The following is a 20,731-nucleotide window of genomic DNA, read 5'->3' on the forward strand; positions in this document are numbered from 1 at the left end:
TGTGAACATCCCACAGTCTGACCACGTTACATACCTTGGCTTCTTACTTGGCGTCGGCACATAGAAGCCAAGCGGCTCCACATGAAACTAAAAGCTTCTAATTTACACTGGCTAATCCACCACCAATCGAAATTAAGCCTTAACTGCAAAGTCACCCTGTATAAGACAGTCTTAAAACCAATTTGGACATACGGAATCCAATTATGGGGAACAGCAAGCAATACCAGTAGATCTTATACAGAGGGCACAATCCAAAATTCTTAGAACCATGACGGGAGCTCCATGGTACATAAGAAACGAGAACATCCACAGAGACTTAGATGTACCCTTGGTCAAAGATGAATTCAGAAAAACTCGTGAAGCTTATTTATCAAAATTACATCATCATCCGAACCCGCTCGCAATTCTACTTACAGTAACTCAAGACAGCTCGAGGCTGCGTAGAACTGATTTACCACTCATCTAATTTTTCCAAATATGATTCTCCACTGAGAGAACAATAATTGTTTAGTTTTAAGATTTAATTACATATTGTAAGGCCTAGAAATTAAAGGCAGGAATAATATTATAATAAACGTATAAAAAAAAAAAATATTTGAAAGAAACCGTTTAATTTCCCCTTATTCAATAATATTTATATATTTCATTATATATATACATACATATATAAATACCCAAACGTATATACATACAATACAGTTCACTACAAAATCACAAAATTATTATATGTATGTAAAAATATAAATACCCAAACATACATATTGCGAATTCAAGAAAAAGTTAAGAATTTAAAATCAAACAAAAAATATAAAGTACAAGTGTGCAAAAAATAAAGAAAAAAGAGAACAACTAAAACACCATACAGTTTAAAAGCAACTTGAAAATAACATCTTTAAAGAGATTTTCAAACATCAAATTTATAAGCAACTTAAAATATCATCTGTAAAGAGAGTTTCAACCACCAAATTGATAAGCAACTTGAAAACATAATTTTTAAAGAGAAATTTCAAGCACCAAATATAAACAAGTCTCTTTATCGTTCAATTAGTAAGTAAATCTCTTTTGTTAATGTGAACCACATCAACTCTAAATAGTGCTCTAAAAACATTTATTTTTTATTGAACTAAAACAAAATAAAGAATTAGTTGTGTTGTGAATTTTATAAAAGTAAAAGTAATTGCACAAAATTATTGTCATTCTCTCACTCTTAAAATTTACAGTCCATTCCAATTAAAAGAGAAAATAATTTTGTTAAAGTGCTTTAAGATAAATAACAAAGAGAAAATACTAAAGTTTTTCATACAAATTTCAAGATGAAAGGAAAGGAATAAAAAACTTAAAACATACTGCACAAAACCACTCAGAGAAGGAAAGTTTAATACGTTATACTTTAATTTATTCGCAAACAAAACTGAAATAAAATTTTAAAATATTTGCAAACATTATGAGAAATAAAAATCATTAATATTATTGGATTATATGTATGTTAGTCTGTGTCGCAATCACACCCAAACTAATAACCAATTAAATTGAAATTTTTAGAATTAATCCACAGTAGACAAAAAGATATAAAATCAGATTTTTGTCCAAAAGTGGAAATATTTAATGGTTTTACCCATATAATTTAGTTCAATAATTAGTGAGCAGTTAAATTTTTATATTTCAAAAAGAAAAAATATAATATACAAATTTGTGATCTCACAACAGTTCAATTTAAAAATTGTCCATCCCTGACACTTACATTTATGTGCATAAATAATAACCAAGGCGTATTTAACAAGGTGACGGCAGTGGCGAATTGAAATAAATACAGGCGAATTCACTTATTTTTTATATATAGAGTTTGACATACGGACGTACGGGCGAATATTTTTTATATATGTAGTTTGACATTTGTGCGTGCTATTTCTATAATCAGCTGTGCTGCCGATGGCACCTTATTAAATGCACCTTGATAATAACATTGCAGTATACATAATTATTATTAGTGTTACCATTGCGATATTTTATTTATTGTACGGCCGTGAACAAAACAAACCGGAAACAGCTGATTGTTTATTGTTGCTGTAGATGTTGTACACACCATATTATTTGTTTTGTTGTGAATATAAAAAATAAAATTTGTTATTGTAATACTTTGTTAAAATGTCAAAATGAAGTTTGTTACATATGAACAAACCGCAACATAACCTTAAAATAAAATAATCATTAAAAAAATTGCAATAACTTTGATATAAGTATATAGAAAAAAAAATTGACAAATTTATACAAGACGATGGGTATCATATCGGGAAACAGGAATGATAAGTGGACACTCATATCAATCGAATGACATACTAACTTCTTTTAGAAAAACTTAAACGGGCCTACTCCCTACGTTCAAGTTTTTCCAAACATTCTTTATATGCCATTCGATTCCTATGGGTGTCCACTTATCGTTCTCGTTCCCAGATATGATGCCCAACGCCTTGTATAATTGTGGCAATATTTTTTCTAATTTAAAATTTTTCATGAAAAATGTTTATGACATCAAAGTTTGAATGGCCCTACTCCCTACGTTCAACTTTTTCCAAACATTCTTTCTATGCCATTCGATTTTTATGAGTGTCCACTTATCGTGCCCGTTCCCAGATATGATGCCCAACGCCTTGTATAATTGTGGCAATATATTTTATAATTTTAAATTTTTCATGATAAATTTGTTCATGACATCAATGTTTGAATGGACCTACCCCCACGTTCAAGTTTTTCCAAACATTCTTTCTATGCCATTCGATTCCTATGGGTGTCCACTTATCGTGCCCGTTCCCAGATATGATGCCCAACGCCTTGTATAATTGTGGCAATGTTTTTTTTAATTTAAAATTTTGATTTCAAACTTTGATGTCATGACCAAATTTTTCATGAAAAATTGTAAATTAGAAAAAAAATTGCCACAATTATACAATGCGTTGGGCATCATATCTGGGAACGGGCACGATAAGTGGACACCCGTAGGAATCTAATGGCATACAGAGAATGTTTGGAAAAACTTGAACGTGGGGGGTAGGTCCATTCAAACTTTGATGTCATAAACATATTTCATAAAAAATTTTAAATTAGAAAAAAAAAATTGCCACAATTATACAAGGCGTTGGGCATCATATCTGGGAACGGGCACGATAAGTGGACACTTGTAGGAATCGAATGGCATAATACCTTCTGTTGCATTCATTTATTAATTTGATTAATTCATGTATTAAAATTCAATCTTTTAAGAAAAATTATCAATGTGTGTTTTACAAGAAACATGAAGATAGAGATGTACAATCAAGTAAGTATTCAGATTAATAGTAATCATATGTAATTACTTGGTACATTATACATATCAAATGCTTTTGGAAAAACGTAAACGTAGGGGGATGGCAAAATTGGTACAATTGTACTTTTTTTTGGTACAATTTGATCTTAAAAACAACAATGGTACACCAATGACTCATTTGGTACAATTTGAAAATAAAATTTTTAAAATTATACTTATCAGTTTTTGAAATAAAGAAGAAATAGCGACATTTGACTAGTCTTGTCACACTCGTAATTTTAAGTGTTTTTCAAACCAAAAAGTATATAAACAAATTTAAGCCAATATTATTGCCATTTTTCTGCTGTGGTTAAAAAATGTTAGATGGGTGACAAAAATTCGATAATTTTAACTACGATGCTGTATTATCAACTGAATATCTGTTGCTAGAACCAAAAGAATGAATGGATGTAATGGAATCAATCCAAATTTACTCATTGCCACTGTTCATTGTAACATTAAAAAAATCCCGAAATTTCACTGGAATTTAAAAAAAAATAAAATACATCTTTTTAATAATCAACATCATCACCGGGCCTCAAAACGATTTTAATGAAATACTCATGGGGCAAATTGTCCCACTCGTAATCGAAATAAATTTCGAACGCAATCATTATAATTTTCTATACATTTTATTCGATATCAAATGAGAGAATACCAAAAATTAAAAAACGCACGTTCGAATAAGTATCTGATCGTGTTCGACTGCGGTAATTAGCCCCCAGATCTTTTATAAGTTGGATTTGTTACAAAATCACATGGTTTTAACAAAAAGCACCAAAAGCGCCACAAAATATGGAAAAAGCGTCAAAAAATACCCTTTTTTAAAAAAGGGTATTTGGAAAAAATAAAAGGGTAACGAGACCAAAAAAGCGTCATAAAATACCCGAAAAGCGTCAAAATGGCAACACTGACGAGTACTAATTCGCACATATGTATCAGGGATGGCAAATGGAATTTAAAAATTGTATCAATCAGCATCTGAATTGGACTCTTTCGACTGTAATTGCACCAAAACTAGGGTTCCTCCACGAAAAATTTTTTCGAGAGAATTTTTTTTTAAATTCCAGTGAAATTTCGGGATTTTTTTAATGTTACAATGAACAGTGGCAATGAATAAATTTGGATTGATTCCATTACAATATTGGCTTAAATTTGTTTATATACTTTTTGGTTTGAAAAACACTCTAAAACTAATAAGTATAATTTTAAAAATTTTATTTTCAAATTGTACCAAATGAGTCATTGGTGTACCATTGTTCTTTTTAAGATCAAATTGTACCAAAAAAAAGTACAATTGTACCAATTTTGCCATCCCCCTACGTTTACGTTTTTCCAAAAGCATTTGATATGTATAATGTACCAAGTACTTACATATGATTACTATTAATCTGAATACTTACTTGATTGTACATCTCTATCTTCATGTTTCTTGTAAAACACACATTCTTAAAAGATTGAATTTTAATACATGAATTAATCAAATTAATAAATGAATGCAACAGAAGGTATTATGCCATTCGATTCCTACAAGTGTCCACTTATCGTGCCCGTTCCCAGATATGATGCCCAACGCCTTGTATAATTGTGGCAATTTATTTTCTAATTTAAAATTTTTTATGAAAAATGTTTATGACATCAAAGTTTGAATGGACCTTCCCCCCAAGTTCAAGTTTTTCCAAACATTCTCTGTATGCCATTCGATTCCTACGGGTGTCCACTTATCGTGCCCGTTCCCAGATATGATGCCCAACGCCTTGTATAATTGTGGCAATTTTTTTTCTAATTTAAAATTTTTTATGAAATATGTTTATGACATCAAAGTTTGAATGGACCTACCCCCCACGTTCAAGTTTTTCAAACATTCTTTGTATGCCATTAAATTCCTATGAGTGTCCGCTTATCGTGCCCGTTCCCAAATATGATGCCCAACGCCTTGTATAATTGTGGCAATTTTTTTCTAATTTAAAATTTTTTATGAAATTTGTTCATGACATCAAAGTTTGAATGGACCTAACCCCCACGTTCTAGTTTTTCCAAACATTCTTTGTATGCCATTAGATTCCTATGAGTGTCCGCTTATCGTGTCCGTTCCCAGATATGATGCCCAACGCCTTGTATAATTGTGGCAATATATTTTCTAATTTTAAATTTTTCATGAAAAATTTGTTCATGACATCAATGTTTGAATGGACCTGTCCCCTAATTAAAAGATTTTCAAATTGAAGTTAATATGGCATTCGATTCCTACGACAGTCTATATCCCGTTTCTGTTTCCCGGTATGATGCCCATTGTCTTATATAAATTTGGCAATTCTTTTCTAAATTAATATTTCCATAACCCTAAACTCTACTCATGAACATCCTAGTTACATTCTTATTTAACTATGTGGTACGTATGACTTGATATAATTTTTGTAAATGCATTTAAAAATTATAATTTGTCATTGTTTGTTTTTTTAGTTTATTTTAAGGTATATGTATATTTGTTATTTTACAATAACAAATATACAGAATTTTTGTCACCACTGCGGTTTGTTAAAAACCAACAAACTATTACAATAACAACTATACAGAGTCCCAGCAAAAACTTTACTTACCTAGTAAGCCAGCAAGTATAATTGGAGCAAAGCGATAACTACTTATTATTTGACTGAACACTACTTACCGTTGTTCGAGATTTTTAAAAAATTCAGGGGTCAAGCTTACAAATGTACTTACAATCAGTTGAGAAATAAGTGGTAAATTCACAACAAGAATATGTAGGAAAAAAAAAACATACAAAAAATATTGCCTAGTGTGGGAATCGAACAGTCACATTATTTGCTTGTGTTTGATAGTCAAGCTGCTAACTCACTGCTCCATGTACGAGTTATTTTATTGTAAGTTAACAATAGTTTTAACATCAACATATAAATGAATATGATATGAACAAAAAAATTAATGGCTTTGACAGGTGGCGAACCACTACCCTCCCGTTTTCCAGTCAAACACACTAGATAGCTGTGGTAAATGCAAAAGTTCATTACCAGCCTGTATAAAAATAAGTACTTATTCTAGTAAATAAAATAATGTGCTGGGTAACCACCACTCCTTACAAAATAATGCATGAAATAACTAGTTGTCATTACAAAAATTCACAACATTTTTGCTGGGGTGTTATATTCACCACACAACAAATAAAGTTGTTGTGTACAACATCAACAAGATACGTATAATCAGCTGTTTCCGGTTTGTTTTCAATTACTTCCAGGTTGTTTTGTTGACGCCGATACAAAATCTATTTGATTACTATCCTGCATAAAATACTACCAATAAAATTAAAAACCTTTAAACAAAAGAGAAAATTTCAACAAAAAGTAAAAAATTCAACAAACATTTTAAACAATTTTTTCAACTAAGATTTACATTCTGTTGAAAAATATTCACACAATATAAATTCTTTTTATCAAATTTAAGAATATTTATCGCTAAAATTAAAAATTTTTTAAAAACAAATTTCAAAGATTCGACAAACTTTAAGATTTACACAAAATTCTCTAAATTTCAGCAAGTATTTACATTCTGTTGAAAGGTTTTCTCTGAAATAAAAACTTTTATAGAAAATAAAATTTTAATTACAAAATTTATTTCGATCAACTCTGTTTTAAATATCAAAAAACCTTAAGGAAACGGAATTCTTGAAAATAAATCATTATAATTTAGTTTATAAAAGTTTTTACTGAATAAAAATTTTCAATTGATTTTCCAAGAAAATAGTTCTTATATTTCGCAAACTATCGATCTTTTTAATACAAATTTCGAAAATTAACGAATCAAAACTTTTATCAGCATCTGAAATTTTGCATATTATTCTTGAAAAGAGAAGACATTTTTTGTTTAATTTGGATTAATGCTAGTCAATTAACCCATAAAGGAACAATTTAGCCTTTGCAAAGTAATTTTAAATATTCGAGTCCCTACATGAAATGAGAAATTGGTAAACTTTTAAATTGCGTTACATTTGGGAAATAAATGCAAATTTAAAACATATATATTCACTATTCGTATGTGTTGATTCACTAGATAACAGGTATCTAGTCACCTTTAACCCCTAAATCACTACAAAAAGGTGAATTTTCTAAATTTGGCAACTTAATATACTCAGTTTGGAACTAGATAAATAATATCTAGTACGCTTATAAATTTACCTATACTACAACAAACTGAGTACTGTATTGTACTTCTCACTAAATAGTGCTACAGTTTTTTAACCCTATACCTAAAAATTGCCTTATTAATCTAAAATTTGCATTTAACATTGTATCACACACTACCTTACTATCCAAAAAAGTAATTAAATACCATTCATTTTCTACAAACCTAATCTCATTTCACTTTGCAATATGACATCAACCAATACATCTTCTACTTCCAATAATTTATCGGGACCTTCCCCTAATGATCGTTTTCTATTCGATTGCGAACATTTACTCCAATTTTGCGACATACTCAATAAACCCGAAGTAGAAGAACATACTGAATCCATTCTAGAAGTCAAACTCAAGGATTTAGAGACAAGATGGGCTAGATTAGATATTTCATACCAAGAGGTAATGTTATCTCAAAATTACTCAATTGACCCCGAAATTAAAAGCCAAGCAAAAAACGAATATGATGCTAATCATATTATCACTGTTCGTCCCAAATTATGGACTTGATAAAGGTTTCTCGCTTAGAAGCCTCAAATATGCCAGGTTTTCAGTCAACAACCAGGTATTCTGTCCCATCTCAAGCTTTAATGGAAAACATACTACCTGATAACTCAAATGATTGTATAAAACTCCCTCCCTGTGACACAGAAATATTCAAAGGTAGTTACGAACAGTGGCCCTCATTTCGTGATATGTTCACGGCAGTGTACATTAATCACTCAAAGCTCACTCCCGTCATAAAGTTGTATAACCTTCGCATAACAATTTCGAACTGGCATGGAATGCATTGAAATCCCGCTACGAGAATAAGCGCGTTCTCGTAGATAATCAAATCAAAATTCTATTCGACATTCCCCCTGCCACTAATGAAGACAGTGAATCCATTAGGAAGGTTCAATCGTTCGTCAATGACTCCTTAGCAACCCTTAGAACACTTGGAGTTGCAGTGGAAAGTTGGGATCCAATTCTCATTCGACTAGTATCCACAAAACTACCAGACTTAACTCTATCTTTATGGGAACAATCGCTTATATCCCCCCGTGATCCCAAATGTCACAGTTTCTCGTAGATAGATACGAAGCTGTTGAACGCCTTATAAGCATTAGAAACTCAAAAGATTCCATGTCTCTTTCTAAATCTCCAAAAATACAAACATTTGTATCCCAAGAAGACTTAAACTCGGCTTGCAAATTGTGTAACGAAGGGCATACGCTCAGAACATGTCCACAATTTCGTTCATTCTCGGTTCAAGAGAGTGGATTTTGTATTCAAAAACAGATATTGCAATAATTGTTGAGGACAAAACCATGTTAAAGCAAATTGTAAAAGTAAACGCACATGTCTCTATTGCAAAAAATCCCACCACACTCTTCTGCACATGTCTAAAGGAGCCCAAAATATCACAAAAAATATAGAAATTTCTCAAAATGCTTCAAATAAAACCACTAATTCTCAAACCTCGTACCCAAATAGTAATAAAATCAAGACACAAAGTGAGCAGCCCAGTACCTCAAAACATATTCAAGCCAATTGCTCTACGAGCAACGAGAACATTCTATTACGGACTGCAATAATGCAAATAGAATATAGAGGCGAGCTATTCACTATAAGAGATTTAATCGACCCAGGTTCTCAGCGAACTTTCTTAGCTCAAAGAATTAGAAATCGTCTCCAGCTCCCTTACCAAAAATCTCACTTTGAAATTGCGGGTATTGGTGGTCATAAACAAATAGCAAGTAAAGAATGTGAGCTCATACTATATGCTAGAAGATCAAATACGAGAATCCCAATAAAAGCTATAGTCTTGCCTAACGTAACCAAACAACTCCCAGCGTATTCGTTTGAAATCTCTAACGCACAAGAACTAAAAGAATTAGATATAGCCGATCCCACTTTTAATAAATCATCCCAGATAGATTTAATTCTAGGCAACAACTACGAACACTTTATTAATCTTAATGGCATAAAAAGGAACATTTGTGGCAAAATATCGGCATATAACACAATTTTACTTAGTGGTCCCATACAAATTGAACCCATTCAAGCCTTTACAACTGAAGTTAGCACGTATGAAAGCGAACTCAATACACCTTTAAAAAAGTTTTGGGAAGATGAAGAAATTCCATCAGTATACCCAAACTCAACTGATGATGAATTCTGTGAAAATTTCTATGTCCACACAACCACTCGTCATACAGACGGTAGGTATATAGTTAGATTACCTTTCAGGACAGAATTTCCCAAAGAAATTTTCCTAGGATCTTCTCGATTTGTAGCCCTTGCACAATATTCTAGAATGGAAAAAACATTGTCAAAAGATCCTGAATTACACACACGGTAAAATGCAGTTTTAGAAGAATATTTAGCTCTAGATCATATGGAACAATCTTGTTCCCAAGAAATTGTGTCTCATGGTAAATACTATTCATATTATTTACCCCATCACGCTGTTGTGCGACCAGAGCACAAAACCACCAAAGTTAGGGTAGTATTCAACGCTTCAAGAAAAACTAAATCCCAACTATCACTGAACGATGTTCTGTACACAGGCCCCATCCTTCAAAGTGATTTAATCACAATAATACTTAACTGGAGAAAATATCGTTTTGTATTTAGTGGCGACATACAAAAAATGTATCGCCAAATACTCGTACACCCAGATGATAGACCCTATCAGAAAATTCTGTTCCAAACTCAACCAGACAGCCCTATTAAGGATTTTGAATTAAAAACAGTTGCATTTGGTGTAAACTGTGCACCTTTTCTCGCAATTCGTACCCTTCTACAACTTGCTTCAGTTGTAGAATCTCAATACCCAAAAGCATCGTATATTCTTCGCATAGAAACATACGTAGATGATATTCTGTCTGGCGGCTATACAATAGAAGAAACTCTGATTGCCCAAACTCAGCTTAGAGAAGCATTAAACTTAGCGGGTTTCCCATTGAAAAAGATTACCGCGAATGATCCAAAACTTCTCTCAAACATCCCAAGGGAAGATCTTTATGATCTAGACTTTCTTCGATTCCATGAGACGAGTACTACTAAGACTCTAGGTATTAAATGGAATGCGCTCAATGACACATTCACTTATAAGTTTGCTGAAATCAATCAAACATCAAAAATCACAAAACGCCAAATTCTCTCGGCAATTGCAAAACTGTTTGACCCTGCAGGGTGGTTGGCTCCAATAGCCATCAGAGCAAAAATTTTGACGCAACAATTGTGGTTGGAAAAACTACAGTGGGACGAAGAAGTTTCTCATGATTGCGTTCAAAATTGGAGCAATCTAGTACAAGATCTAAAAATGGTAAAAACTATCTCTATACCCCTTTGGCTACAATATACCCCTTCCGATACTATTCAAATTCACGGGTTTTCAGATGCATCACAAGCAGCATATTGTGCAGTGCTATATGTAAGGTGTCAAACTCAAACCCACACAACCTTTGCGAATTTATTAGTAGCCAAAAGTAAAGTTGCTCCAATTCAGACAGTTTGTCTTCCTAGACTTGAACTTAATGGAGCCCTACTCTTAGCAAAACTCCTCAAGTATGTTAACTCTACATTGAATTTTAATGCTAAAGAGATATATTTATGGACTGATTCATCCATAGTCCTTGGATGGCTTTCTAAACCTCCTTCAACATGGGAAACATACGTGACCAACAGAATTTCTCAAATAAATCTCCTTACTCCAGATGCACTATGGCGACACGTGCCAACACAGCTGATCTGGGAACACGTGGCTGTAAACCGCGAGAACTTTCTCAGAATTCCCTCTGGTGGCATGGACCTCTATGGTTAACTAATCCCTCTGCTGCATGGCCAAAAAGAAATCCTCTTCACTCTATCCCAAAATGTACAGAATCTCAATCCCTACACACGGAAGTTGAAAGAGATGATATTTTGGAGAAATATTCATCATACTCCAAAGCTTTACGTGTTATTTGTTACATTTTTAGATTCTTTAACCAATCTATAAAAAAGCGAGAACAAAATGCAAATAGTAACGCTCATGATCATTTGTCTCAAAATGAAATGAAATTCACAAAATCTAGACTAATTATTTTAGCCCAAAAAAGTTTTTATCCAGAAGAATATAGTTGCCTAGAGAACTCTAAGTCTATTTCTAACCAATTTCTATGTCACGCTGAATGCAGTCAAATGTACAGAGCAGTACAAACTGAATTCTTTATATTCAGGCTTAAACCGCGTATTAAAAAGATAATACGTAACTGCAAATCTTGTGTAGTATACAAACAGCAGCCATGTTCACAAATAATGGCACCCCTACCTCCGGAAAGATGTAACCTGTCTTTACCCTTTCAAATAACGTGTATTGATTTTGCTGGACCGTTTGAATTGAAGACATCCTCGTTAAGAAAATCACCCTATGTTAAAGGTTACGTCAGTGTTTTCGTTTGTTTCAGCACGAAAGTCATACATCTAGAACCCTGCTCAGATCTTTCCTCTGCTGCTTTTGAGGCCGCATTTAGTCGTTTCGTTGGGAGGCGAGGCCTACCCCAAAGAGTAGTAACAGATAATGGCAGAAATTTTCTCGGTTGCAGTAGAGCACTTGAACTCGAATTTTCAGCTTTCGTTGAACAGGCAGCTCACGACATAGCTCAGAAATATATTACTCACGTGTTCGAGTGGAAATTTATAACACCGCACGCTCCACACATGGGCGGTTTATGGGAAGCCGCCGTAAAAAGCTTCAAATTTCACTTTAAACGAGTTGCGGGGCCCCATAAATTCACTTATGAAGAATTAGCTACTGTGTTAGCTCGAATTGAAGGAGTACTTAACTCACGTCCCATATCTGCACTATCTGAAGATCCCACGGATCTGACAGCTTTGACCCCAGGTCACTTTTTAAGAGGCGCTCCCATAATAGCGTTCCCAGAAATGGAAGAACGCTGCACCAAACATTCATGTTGGTGACCTAGTGGTTGTAATAGATGATTTATTACCACCCCATGAATGGCGTTTAGGAAGGATTGATAAAACATTTCCTGGATCAGATAACAATATACGTACAGCTAACGTACGGATAGCAACAGGAATTATTACTCGCCCTATTGTTAAACTGTGCCTTCTCCCTTTCGCAAAGGAAACCGAAAATCTTAAATCATTATGCTACAACTAAAGTCATGAAATATAGTTCTGAATAAATCCCTAACATTTCTTGTAGATACAATTGACGCATATTACATAATCATATCTCTTAGAATTATATCACTACACATATTCACATTTCTCAATTGTATCTCCTAATATTATCTACTCATAACTACACTATCACCATCACCATCATTTACCCATACCCATTTAAAATTTAACCTAATAATAATGTTTTTATCTCTAGGATCAACCGAAGGCTCGAAACCACCCGTCCAACTCCAAACCGTCGAAGTCAAGCGAGCAACAGTGCCAGGAGGCGTGATCCAGAGATCTATAAATGTGCGTTGTGCAACCGTTTTCACGCGCTGCGATTCTGCCGTAAGTTCCTGACCATGAGCCCAAGGAAGAGGGAAGATGTAGTTGAACGCTACCACTACTGCCTTAATTGCTTGGCAAAAAGCCACGATTTGAGGGCCTGTCCATCAATGGACACCTGTAAAAAATGCGACAGTTTCCATCATACGTTGTTGCATCCACGCCAGCGACGTGTACAACGCCAACAACAAGGTCATCAACAACAAGGCCGTAGTCAACCAACGAGTAGTCAACCAAGTCATCGGCCAAATTAACAGCAACATAGTCGCACAACCAAAACGTCAACAGCACCATCATCTTCAACAGCAATGCCAGATACCAAATTAATTATTGAGGCTATCTATTCGTTGGCTCATGTGTTATGCGCCCAAGAAACTCCAGCAAAGGTTGTCTAGTGCCGTGTGGAGTTCTCAGTCTCCCATCGGACGCGTCCCAGGTGGCGGATAGGGGGAGCAACTGCCTAGTCTAGTGATACTGTTTTGACAACAGGTCACTAGCCTTGACAAATGCTCAAGCGATGTCAATATCTTAAGATGCATTTTTAACAAATGGTCTGAACTTCTTGACATAGCTAGGTCGGTAAACGGAAATGTGTCAGCCGACTATCATAATACTGTGATGCATTTTATAACAAATGGTCACAGTAGGATGTAATTGGTGTTAGGATACTGTTATTACTGGTGATACATTTTTGACAAATGGTTACCTAGTGCTAACACATTCTCTCTCTCTTCTAGTGTTACTACCCGCGGACCAAAACTGTTCTTTCTCTCTCTACTCTTTCTTTCCCCCCCACTTGTAAGGTCAAGGTGATGGTAGCAGTGCCGAAGACCTGAATGGCTAGTAAGTGGTTAAAGATAACTAGTCGCTAACAGCTCCCCTCCGACGCCAGGGCACGGGTCGGTTGTAATACAGTTTTCGCCTAATCCATGTACGCCGTCCCTGCATGGAGTGTCCATCCCCTTACGCGCTCACTCGTGGGAACAAAAATGAATAACACAATACAAAACAATAATAATAACAAAAAACAAACAGCAAAAGGCCAGCAGGGGAAACCTATGCTGGCTGATTGCAAACAGTCGACTGTCCAACCTTCTGGTGACAGTTTGACTAAAAGCAGCGAGGTAGCCTTGGACTTTAAGCCAAGCACCTCAAAAGCTGCATTAGCCCTCGCTGGTAATATACCAGCAACAGCCCCTGCATTGGACACTGTCGAGAAGACAGCTGTCCCTGCGAAAATGCTACAGGTTGGATCGTCGAACCAGAAGTCGGGTCCAACCACCGTAGCCCCACCCGCCACTACGGCAGAACCGAACGCCCCCATTCGCAAAGAACCATCCAGGAGGGCTTTCGTGCAAAGGCGTGCCGCCATGCGCATTATCGACCGGCTTGGATCCAAGTCGGCCGATGCGCTTAACATCGACGAATTGTCGAAACTAAGTTGGGCTAAGGCTCAACTGGCTGAGCTGGACAGCTCAAACACTCCTCCAAGCGCAGATGCAGCGAACCAAGGCGCATCTGCTGGGCCCAAACGGCAACGCTCAGAGGAGGAGCTGCTCCAGCAGCAAAACACACAGCCGAAGACTAAACGTCCGAAGCAAGAGGCTCGTGTGATAAGAAGGCCTTACAGTGAAGTTGCTCGCAATCCACTTGTAAGGGCTATTATCGACAGGAGTGTTGATGACGGAGCTATCTCCCAGGAGAAATGGCTGAAAATCCGTCAGGGTATGCTGGGGGTATACTGGAAGATTCTCAAGGAGAATCCCGGTCCATCCCCGCAAAACGACGATGCTGGCTGGTATCAAGGCCATGTAAAACTGCTAGCGTGTACCAATGACCGCTCAGCTCTACTGCTAAAATTAGCAATTGCGTCCCTAGGGGAATTGTGGCCTGGCGCGAAACTGGACGTGATCCCGGTAAACGAGATACCTCGTAGACCGAGATCAGTCACAGTTATTCCGGCGGAGCCACATGAACCTGAGGAGATTCTGGCATACATTCAGAGCGGTAATCCCGATCTACCAACCCATAACTGGAAGGTGGTTAAGGTTTCCGCTCCTGAAGGTGCGCATAGAAAGGTGGTCGTAGTCCTTAACAAGGAATCCTTGGCGCCACTACGTGAGAGGCAAAGCAAGATTTACTATGGTTTCGATAGTATCAAGCTGCGCATCTACCGTGGTGACGACAAGCTCGACCCCGAAACTTCTGGTGTTAAACTGGAAGCTCCGCAGGATATGGACTGCAAAATTAAACTGGACGACCCCGCAAGCTCTGAGGACAAAATGGAGACCCAATCACACTCCAGTATGGTTGGGGACCTATTCTGCGCTCTGGGTGATGTGGAGGATGAAGATGTTCTTCTGGAATCAGACCCAGAAGACATCGACGTTACGGTCATATATGATCCAGACCATGGTGAAGGCGATCCAAGTGAACCTTCACCACTCTAAGGCAGCTTCGGCTGCCCTGCTCCTCCACATTGCTAAATATGGGGAGGACATTGCGTTGGTCCAGGAGCCGTGGATACACAATGGCGAAATTCGTGGACTCAACGCCAAAAAGTACAAACTTTTGTACATAAGACGCACAGGTAAAATAAGATCTTGCATTTTGGTTAAGAACCATCTTAATATCTTCATTCTTCCTGATTACAGCGATGAAGATACAGTAGCTGCTGCTTGGGAGACAGGTGCAGGTAAGGTGTGGCTGCTCTCGAGCTATATGGCGCACGACCAGGTTGAACCACCACCGAATAACCTGGTATCTAATATGATGCGTGCCGCAAATAGGGCCAGAACTCCTGTAATTATCGGAGCTGATGCAAATGCTCACCACACAATCTGGGGTAGCTCAGATAGAAACGAACGAGGTGAGTACATTCTAGACTTCATATTAGACTTTAATCTGGTAGTTGTCAATCGAGGTTCAGAACCTACTTTTGTGGTAGCAAATAGGCAAGAAGTTCTGGACATTACGCTTGTCAGTGCAAGCCACTCGCAACTCATAAGGAATTGGAAGGTTTCAGATGATTGCTCTCTGTCTGATCACAGGTATCTGACATTCTTAATAGAATTGGAAGTTGAGAAGGAAAAGCCTTTTCTAAACAGGAGGAAAACCAATTGGGATGATCACAGGCGGATCCTTGATGGTTTACTTCCCTCACCCCCTCTCATAGGTGACACTAGGGACATTGAAAGCGCTGTGGAAAAGCTCACACTTTCTCTCAGTGAGGCCACAAGACGTACATGCACTCCCTCTGCTCGCAGAGGAAAGGTAAGACCTCCATGGTGGTCTTTAGACATAGCGAACACTAGGCGTAATTGTCGTAAACTATTCAACGAGGCGAAAAGATCAGGCAACTGGTCAATGTATAAGTCTATGTTGAACAAATTTAAGAATATGGTCAGGAGCGCGAAACGTAAGTCCTGGAGGAATTTCTGCAGCGGCGTCGAAAGTTCCTCTGAAACAAATCGTCTGCGCAAGATCTTATCGAAAACACCAACTGTTCAAGGTTATATTCAGAAACAGGATGGTAGGTGGACTACTGATGGACGTGAGACACTAGAAGTACTCATGGACACTCATTTTCCGGGGAACTTGCCTCCGGATATTGCTAGTGCATCCCAACCGAACAATCGGACAACTTCGTCAATTATACTTGACGAACATTTGATAAAATGGGCCATACGGAGTTTTGACTCTTACAAGTCTCCGGGCCCAGATGGTATAATACCCGCTGATCTACAGAATAATATAGATCTAGTCACTCCTTGGCTGATAACTATCTATCATGCCTGTCTTGCATGGTCCTACATACCAAAACGGTGGACCGAATGCACTGTGACATTCATTCCGAAAGGGGGGAAAGCGTCACACACCAAAGCAAAAGATTTCAGACCGATAAGTCTATCATCATTCTTGCTGAAAACCCTTGAAAGAATCATCGACATCCACATACGAGTGTCTTTGAAACAAGGATCAGTATCTCCCTCTCAACACGCCTACATGAAAGGCAAATCCGTTGAGACAGCACTTCACTCCTTAGTGGGATATATTGAGAAATCCCTTGAATTTGGTAATTTCTCGTTAGTGGCCTTTCTGGATATAGAAGGAGCCTTCAATAACGTAGAATCTGCAACTATCGTTTCAGCTCTACAGGATCTTGGTTTAGACCAATCAACTGTAAGGTTCATCACAAACCTTCTACGATACAGGATCATTCGCTCCGAAAAGGGAACGGCAGTGATCACGAGAATGGCCACTAGGGGTACACCTCAGGGAGGTGTCTTATCGCCACTTCTGTGGAATTTGGCCATAAATTGTCTGCTCAGGAAATTGGATCTCTTAGGTTATAAAACTGTCGCCTACGCGGATGACGTCGCGGTGGCAGTCTCTGGGATCCACTTGGACACGATATCACAACGCCTGGAACATGCACTCAGTATACTGAGTCGGTGGAGTACGGACAGTGGATTGAGTGTAAACCCAGGCAAAACTGAACTTGTACTGTTCACAAGGAGGTACAAGATTCCTCATTTCTCGCTTCCCCGATTAAATGGTGTTGAACTAACACTATCGGACAGTGCGAAATACTTAGGAGTTATTCTGGATAGTAAACTATCCTGGAAACCCAATACCCTTTCAAGGACGTCAAAAGCCTTGACGGCTATGTATGTCTGTAAGAGGGCGATAGGTACGCAATGGGGTATTAGACCCCAGTTTGTCAACTGGCTATGTGATGCGGTCATTAAGCCGACACTATTTTATGGAGTTTCTGTCTGGTGGAAGGCACTAGACAGTGGCTCGACGTGTATGCTATTCGAGAGAGTGTTAAGGAGAATGGCAATCCTGATAACAGGAGCTTTAAGAACGACCGCAACAAAGTCGCTCTTTACTATATTGAACTGGATCCCTGTGGATCTTATGGCAAGAAAAATGGCATTTACTTCTGCCTTTAGGCTAAACGCGATTGGTGCGTGGAAACACGCTCCATATGGTCACGCCAGCATAATAGGTAGTATTCAGACTCTTCCGGAGAATATCGATTACTGCATTTCTAGGCCCTTCTTAGCGAGGAATTTCGATTTCTCAATTCCGTGTGGTACGGAAGCAATGAACGGGCCCTTACATGACACAACGGGTCTCTCAGTCTATACGGACGGTTCTGTGAAGGGAGATCGAGTTGGCGTAGGTGTCTATATTCGGGAACTCGATATTAGGTTATCTTTCAGACTTCCGAATGAATGTAGCATTATTCAGGCTGAATTATCGGCCATCAAAAGGGCGGCTAACTGGCTTAGTTATAACAAGATATCTGACAGGGATATTTGTATATATACTGACAGTCAGGCAGCTATAAAATCCCTGACAGGTGTATACACAACATCTAACTTAGTCCAGGAATGCCGGGCATCCTTAAACAGGATGGCGAGACATTCAATAGTCGTACTCAAGTGGGTACGGGGACACGGGGATATTACTATTACGGGCAACTGTGTTGCCGATGATCTGGCGAGAAAAGGCGCCATGTTACCTGACGGAGACATAGATTTCCTATGTGGGATTCCGTTATCCAAATGCAAGCTACAAATTAGTAACTTCTACTATGAGCTCGCTCAGGCAAGATGGGACTGTGAACCCACATGCACTATGACCAGGACGATATGGCCCCGACTAAATCGGGGACGGACAATTCATCTTCTTGGCTTTACACGCTCACAATTGAGTGGTGTAGTGGCGGTCATAACTGGACACTGCACCTTTGGTAACCACGCTAGGAGACTTGGTTTGCCGTACCACGACTTCTGCAGAAGTTGTCAAAATGAGGAGGAGGATGAAACTATTTTTCATCTTCTTTGTCATTGTCCGGCATTAGGAGATCTACGCCTAAGGTTTCTGGGGCATCGTTCCCTTGATAGTCTCTCTGAGCTCTCGAATATGAGGCTTGAGGGCATTAGTGCCTTTATAGGTAGAAGTAATTGGTTGAAAAGACCAGACACGGGGATCACTTTAGAGTGACCCAATGATCGCCGACTCATTGGCACGTAAATTCTCCAAGATCTCCTCCCTCCTCCCTCTCTTTTTCTTCTTACATCTCCTCCTTAACTTCTTCAATCTTCTTCTTCTCCCTTTTCACTTATATCTGTCCCTCTTTCTTCTTCTTTCTTCTACTTTCAGGTAACACAAAAGGACCATTGATGGACCCATGTGAGCTGCTCTTTCTATCTTCCTTATTTCGTGGCTGCCTGGAAAACCTAACCTAACCTTGTCTAGTGCCGAGGCCGGTGCCATGTCCAAACGAATTTGGACACTCAAATTGTAATTATTTGAATTTTAAATTATTATTTTTATATTAATTATAAAAAACAACAAATTTTTCTCGGTGTAAGTTTTCAAAACATTGCCAATCATATGGCAGCACTAAAATTTAATCTTTCGCTGTAAAAGATAAAGTAGAGTTTCGTTAAGATCCCACGAGTAACTTAAATTTCGCGATTATATTAAAACCTTCAGATTAATATAATTTGAGATGCGAACCAACCAACAAATAAATTGAATTTATAAACTGAATTTACACACTGATTACACTCATTCTTTCTTAAAGAAAACCCTAAAGAAAAGGTAAGTTCTTGATGCCAAAGGAACCAGTGCACAGTGGGGGATCTGAAAAAAAGTGGAAATAAATCTGTAACTTCTAAACGAATAGCCCGATTTTAATAAAATTTCCCATGGCTATAGAGGACGTGTCGGTAAGTTTAAGTTTTGAATTTGGGCTTAAACAACCAAGGGGACGCCGAGTCACAATGCCCCAAAGTGGGGCACCTCGGGTATATCAAAAATTAAAAATGATGCCAAATTTTTGTTTGCCATCCGAATTGAAAGATTTTTATATATATATGGAATGTACTAGACGAGATCTACAAAAAACATTGCCATATATTATCTCTTATAGTTTACGAGTTATTCGCATTTGAAAAGTAAAATTTTATTTTTTTTGCCTACCTTGGTCTGCCATTTTGCTAATAACGGATCCAATTCTTTCCCGATTTTTAAGTATCTTTTTTTGAATTAACAACAAATTTATTAATAATCTTAAGAAAGAATTGTTAAAAAATATCTACTGAGTCAAAAGTTATGTGCATTCAAACTTAAAAAAAATAAAAAAGTCGTTTTTTCGCCATTTTTTTCGAAAAAAGTACATACATTAATTTTAAATTATACAGAAAATGAGAAAAAAATAAATAATGTGTTTATATTTTTCTGAAAGATAACATTTCGGGAAATATTACTAAAGCAAAATAATATCAAAATTCGTATTATTGCGTGGTCCAGAGCCTTCCGAAGTAGACCTATTTTTTATGTAAATTTCAACTTTAGACAACATATTCTAAAATCGCATAGCTGCTTTCAAAAAATTAAGACCAGTTTTGTATGTCGCAATCTGTTCTTCAATATCATGCAAAGGGATTTCATAGCCCCGAGCTTGGTACCTTCAATAGATCCAAAAATCAAAAAAATCCCAATTTTGGGATTTTTGAAAAGTTTTTTGGGAATTGTGGGATTCTCAATAACAAATCTAAATCCAAATTTTCACTTTTGCATTCCGACAAAAAATGTCTATATAATTGTAAAATTTAATTAAAAAATATTCATAAACCAAAAAGTTATAGCAGTTTAAAAATTTAAATTTTCAACA

The 20,731-nt window shown here is 37.0% G+C and overlaps 2 protein-coding genes across 2 annotated transcripts; both read left to right on the forward strand.

The window, feature by feature from the left end:
* Positions 1 to 8,911: 8,911 nt before the first annotated feature.
* On the forward strand, positions 8,912 to 13,050 carry LOC135961235 (uncharacterized). Its single transcript, XM_065512728.1, has 3 exons — positions 8,912 to 9,734; positions 11,402 to 12,403; positions 12,905 to 13,050. The coding sequence occupies exons 1-3, from the start codon at positions 8,912 to 8,914 to the stop codon at positions 13,048 to 13,050; spliced, it is 1,971 nt and encodes a 656-aa protein (XP_065368800.1).
* A 399-nt stretch (positions 13,051 to 13,449) lies between these two features.
* Positions 13,450 to 15,900, forward strand: LOC135960778 (uncharacterized). Its single transcript, XM_065512163.1, has 2 exons — positions 13,450 to 15,625; positions 15,690 to 15,900. Exon 1 carries the CDS (start codon positions 13,965 to 13,967, stop codon positions 15,483 to 15,485), a length of 1,521 nt encoding a protein of 506 aa, XP_065368235.1. The 5' UTR covers positions 13,450 to 13,964; the 3' UTR covers positions 15,486 to 15,625; positions 15,690 to 15,900.
* Positions 15,901 to 20,731: the final 4,831 nt, after the last annotated feature.

Source organism: Calliphora vicina, chromosome 5, assembly GCF_958450345.1.
Source record: "Calliphora vicina chromosome 5, idCalVici1.1, whole genome shotgun sequence".
NCBI lineage: Eukaryota > Metazoa > Arthropoda > Insecta > Diptera > Calliphoridae > Calliphora > Calliphora vicina.

Coding starts and splice junctions, on each gene's coding strand:
- LOC135961235 (XM_065512728.1), top strand. CDS start 8,912: ATGTCTAAAGGAGCCCAAAATATCACAAAAAATATAGAAATTTCTCAA. Junction 9,735..11,401: donor AACCACTCGTCATACAGACG/GTAGGTATATAG, acceptor CAAAATGTACAG/AATCTCAATCCCTACACACG. Junction 12,404..12,904: donor TCTGACAGCTTTGACCCCAG/GTCACTTTTTAA, acceptor TTTTATCTCTAG/GATCAACCGAAGGCTCGAAA.
- LOC135960778 (XM_065512163.1), top strand. CDS start 13,965: ATGTACGCCGTCCCTGCATGGAGTGTCCATCCCCTTACGCGCTCACTC.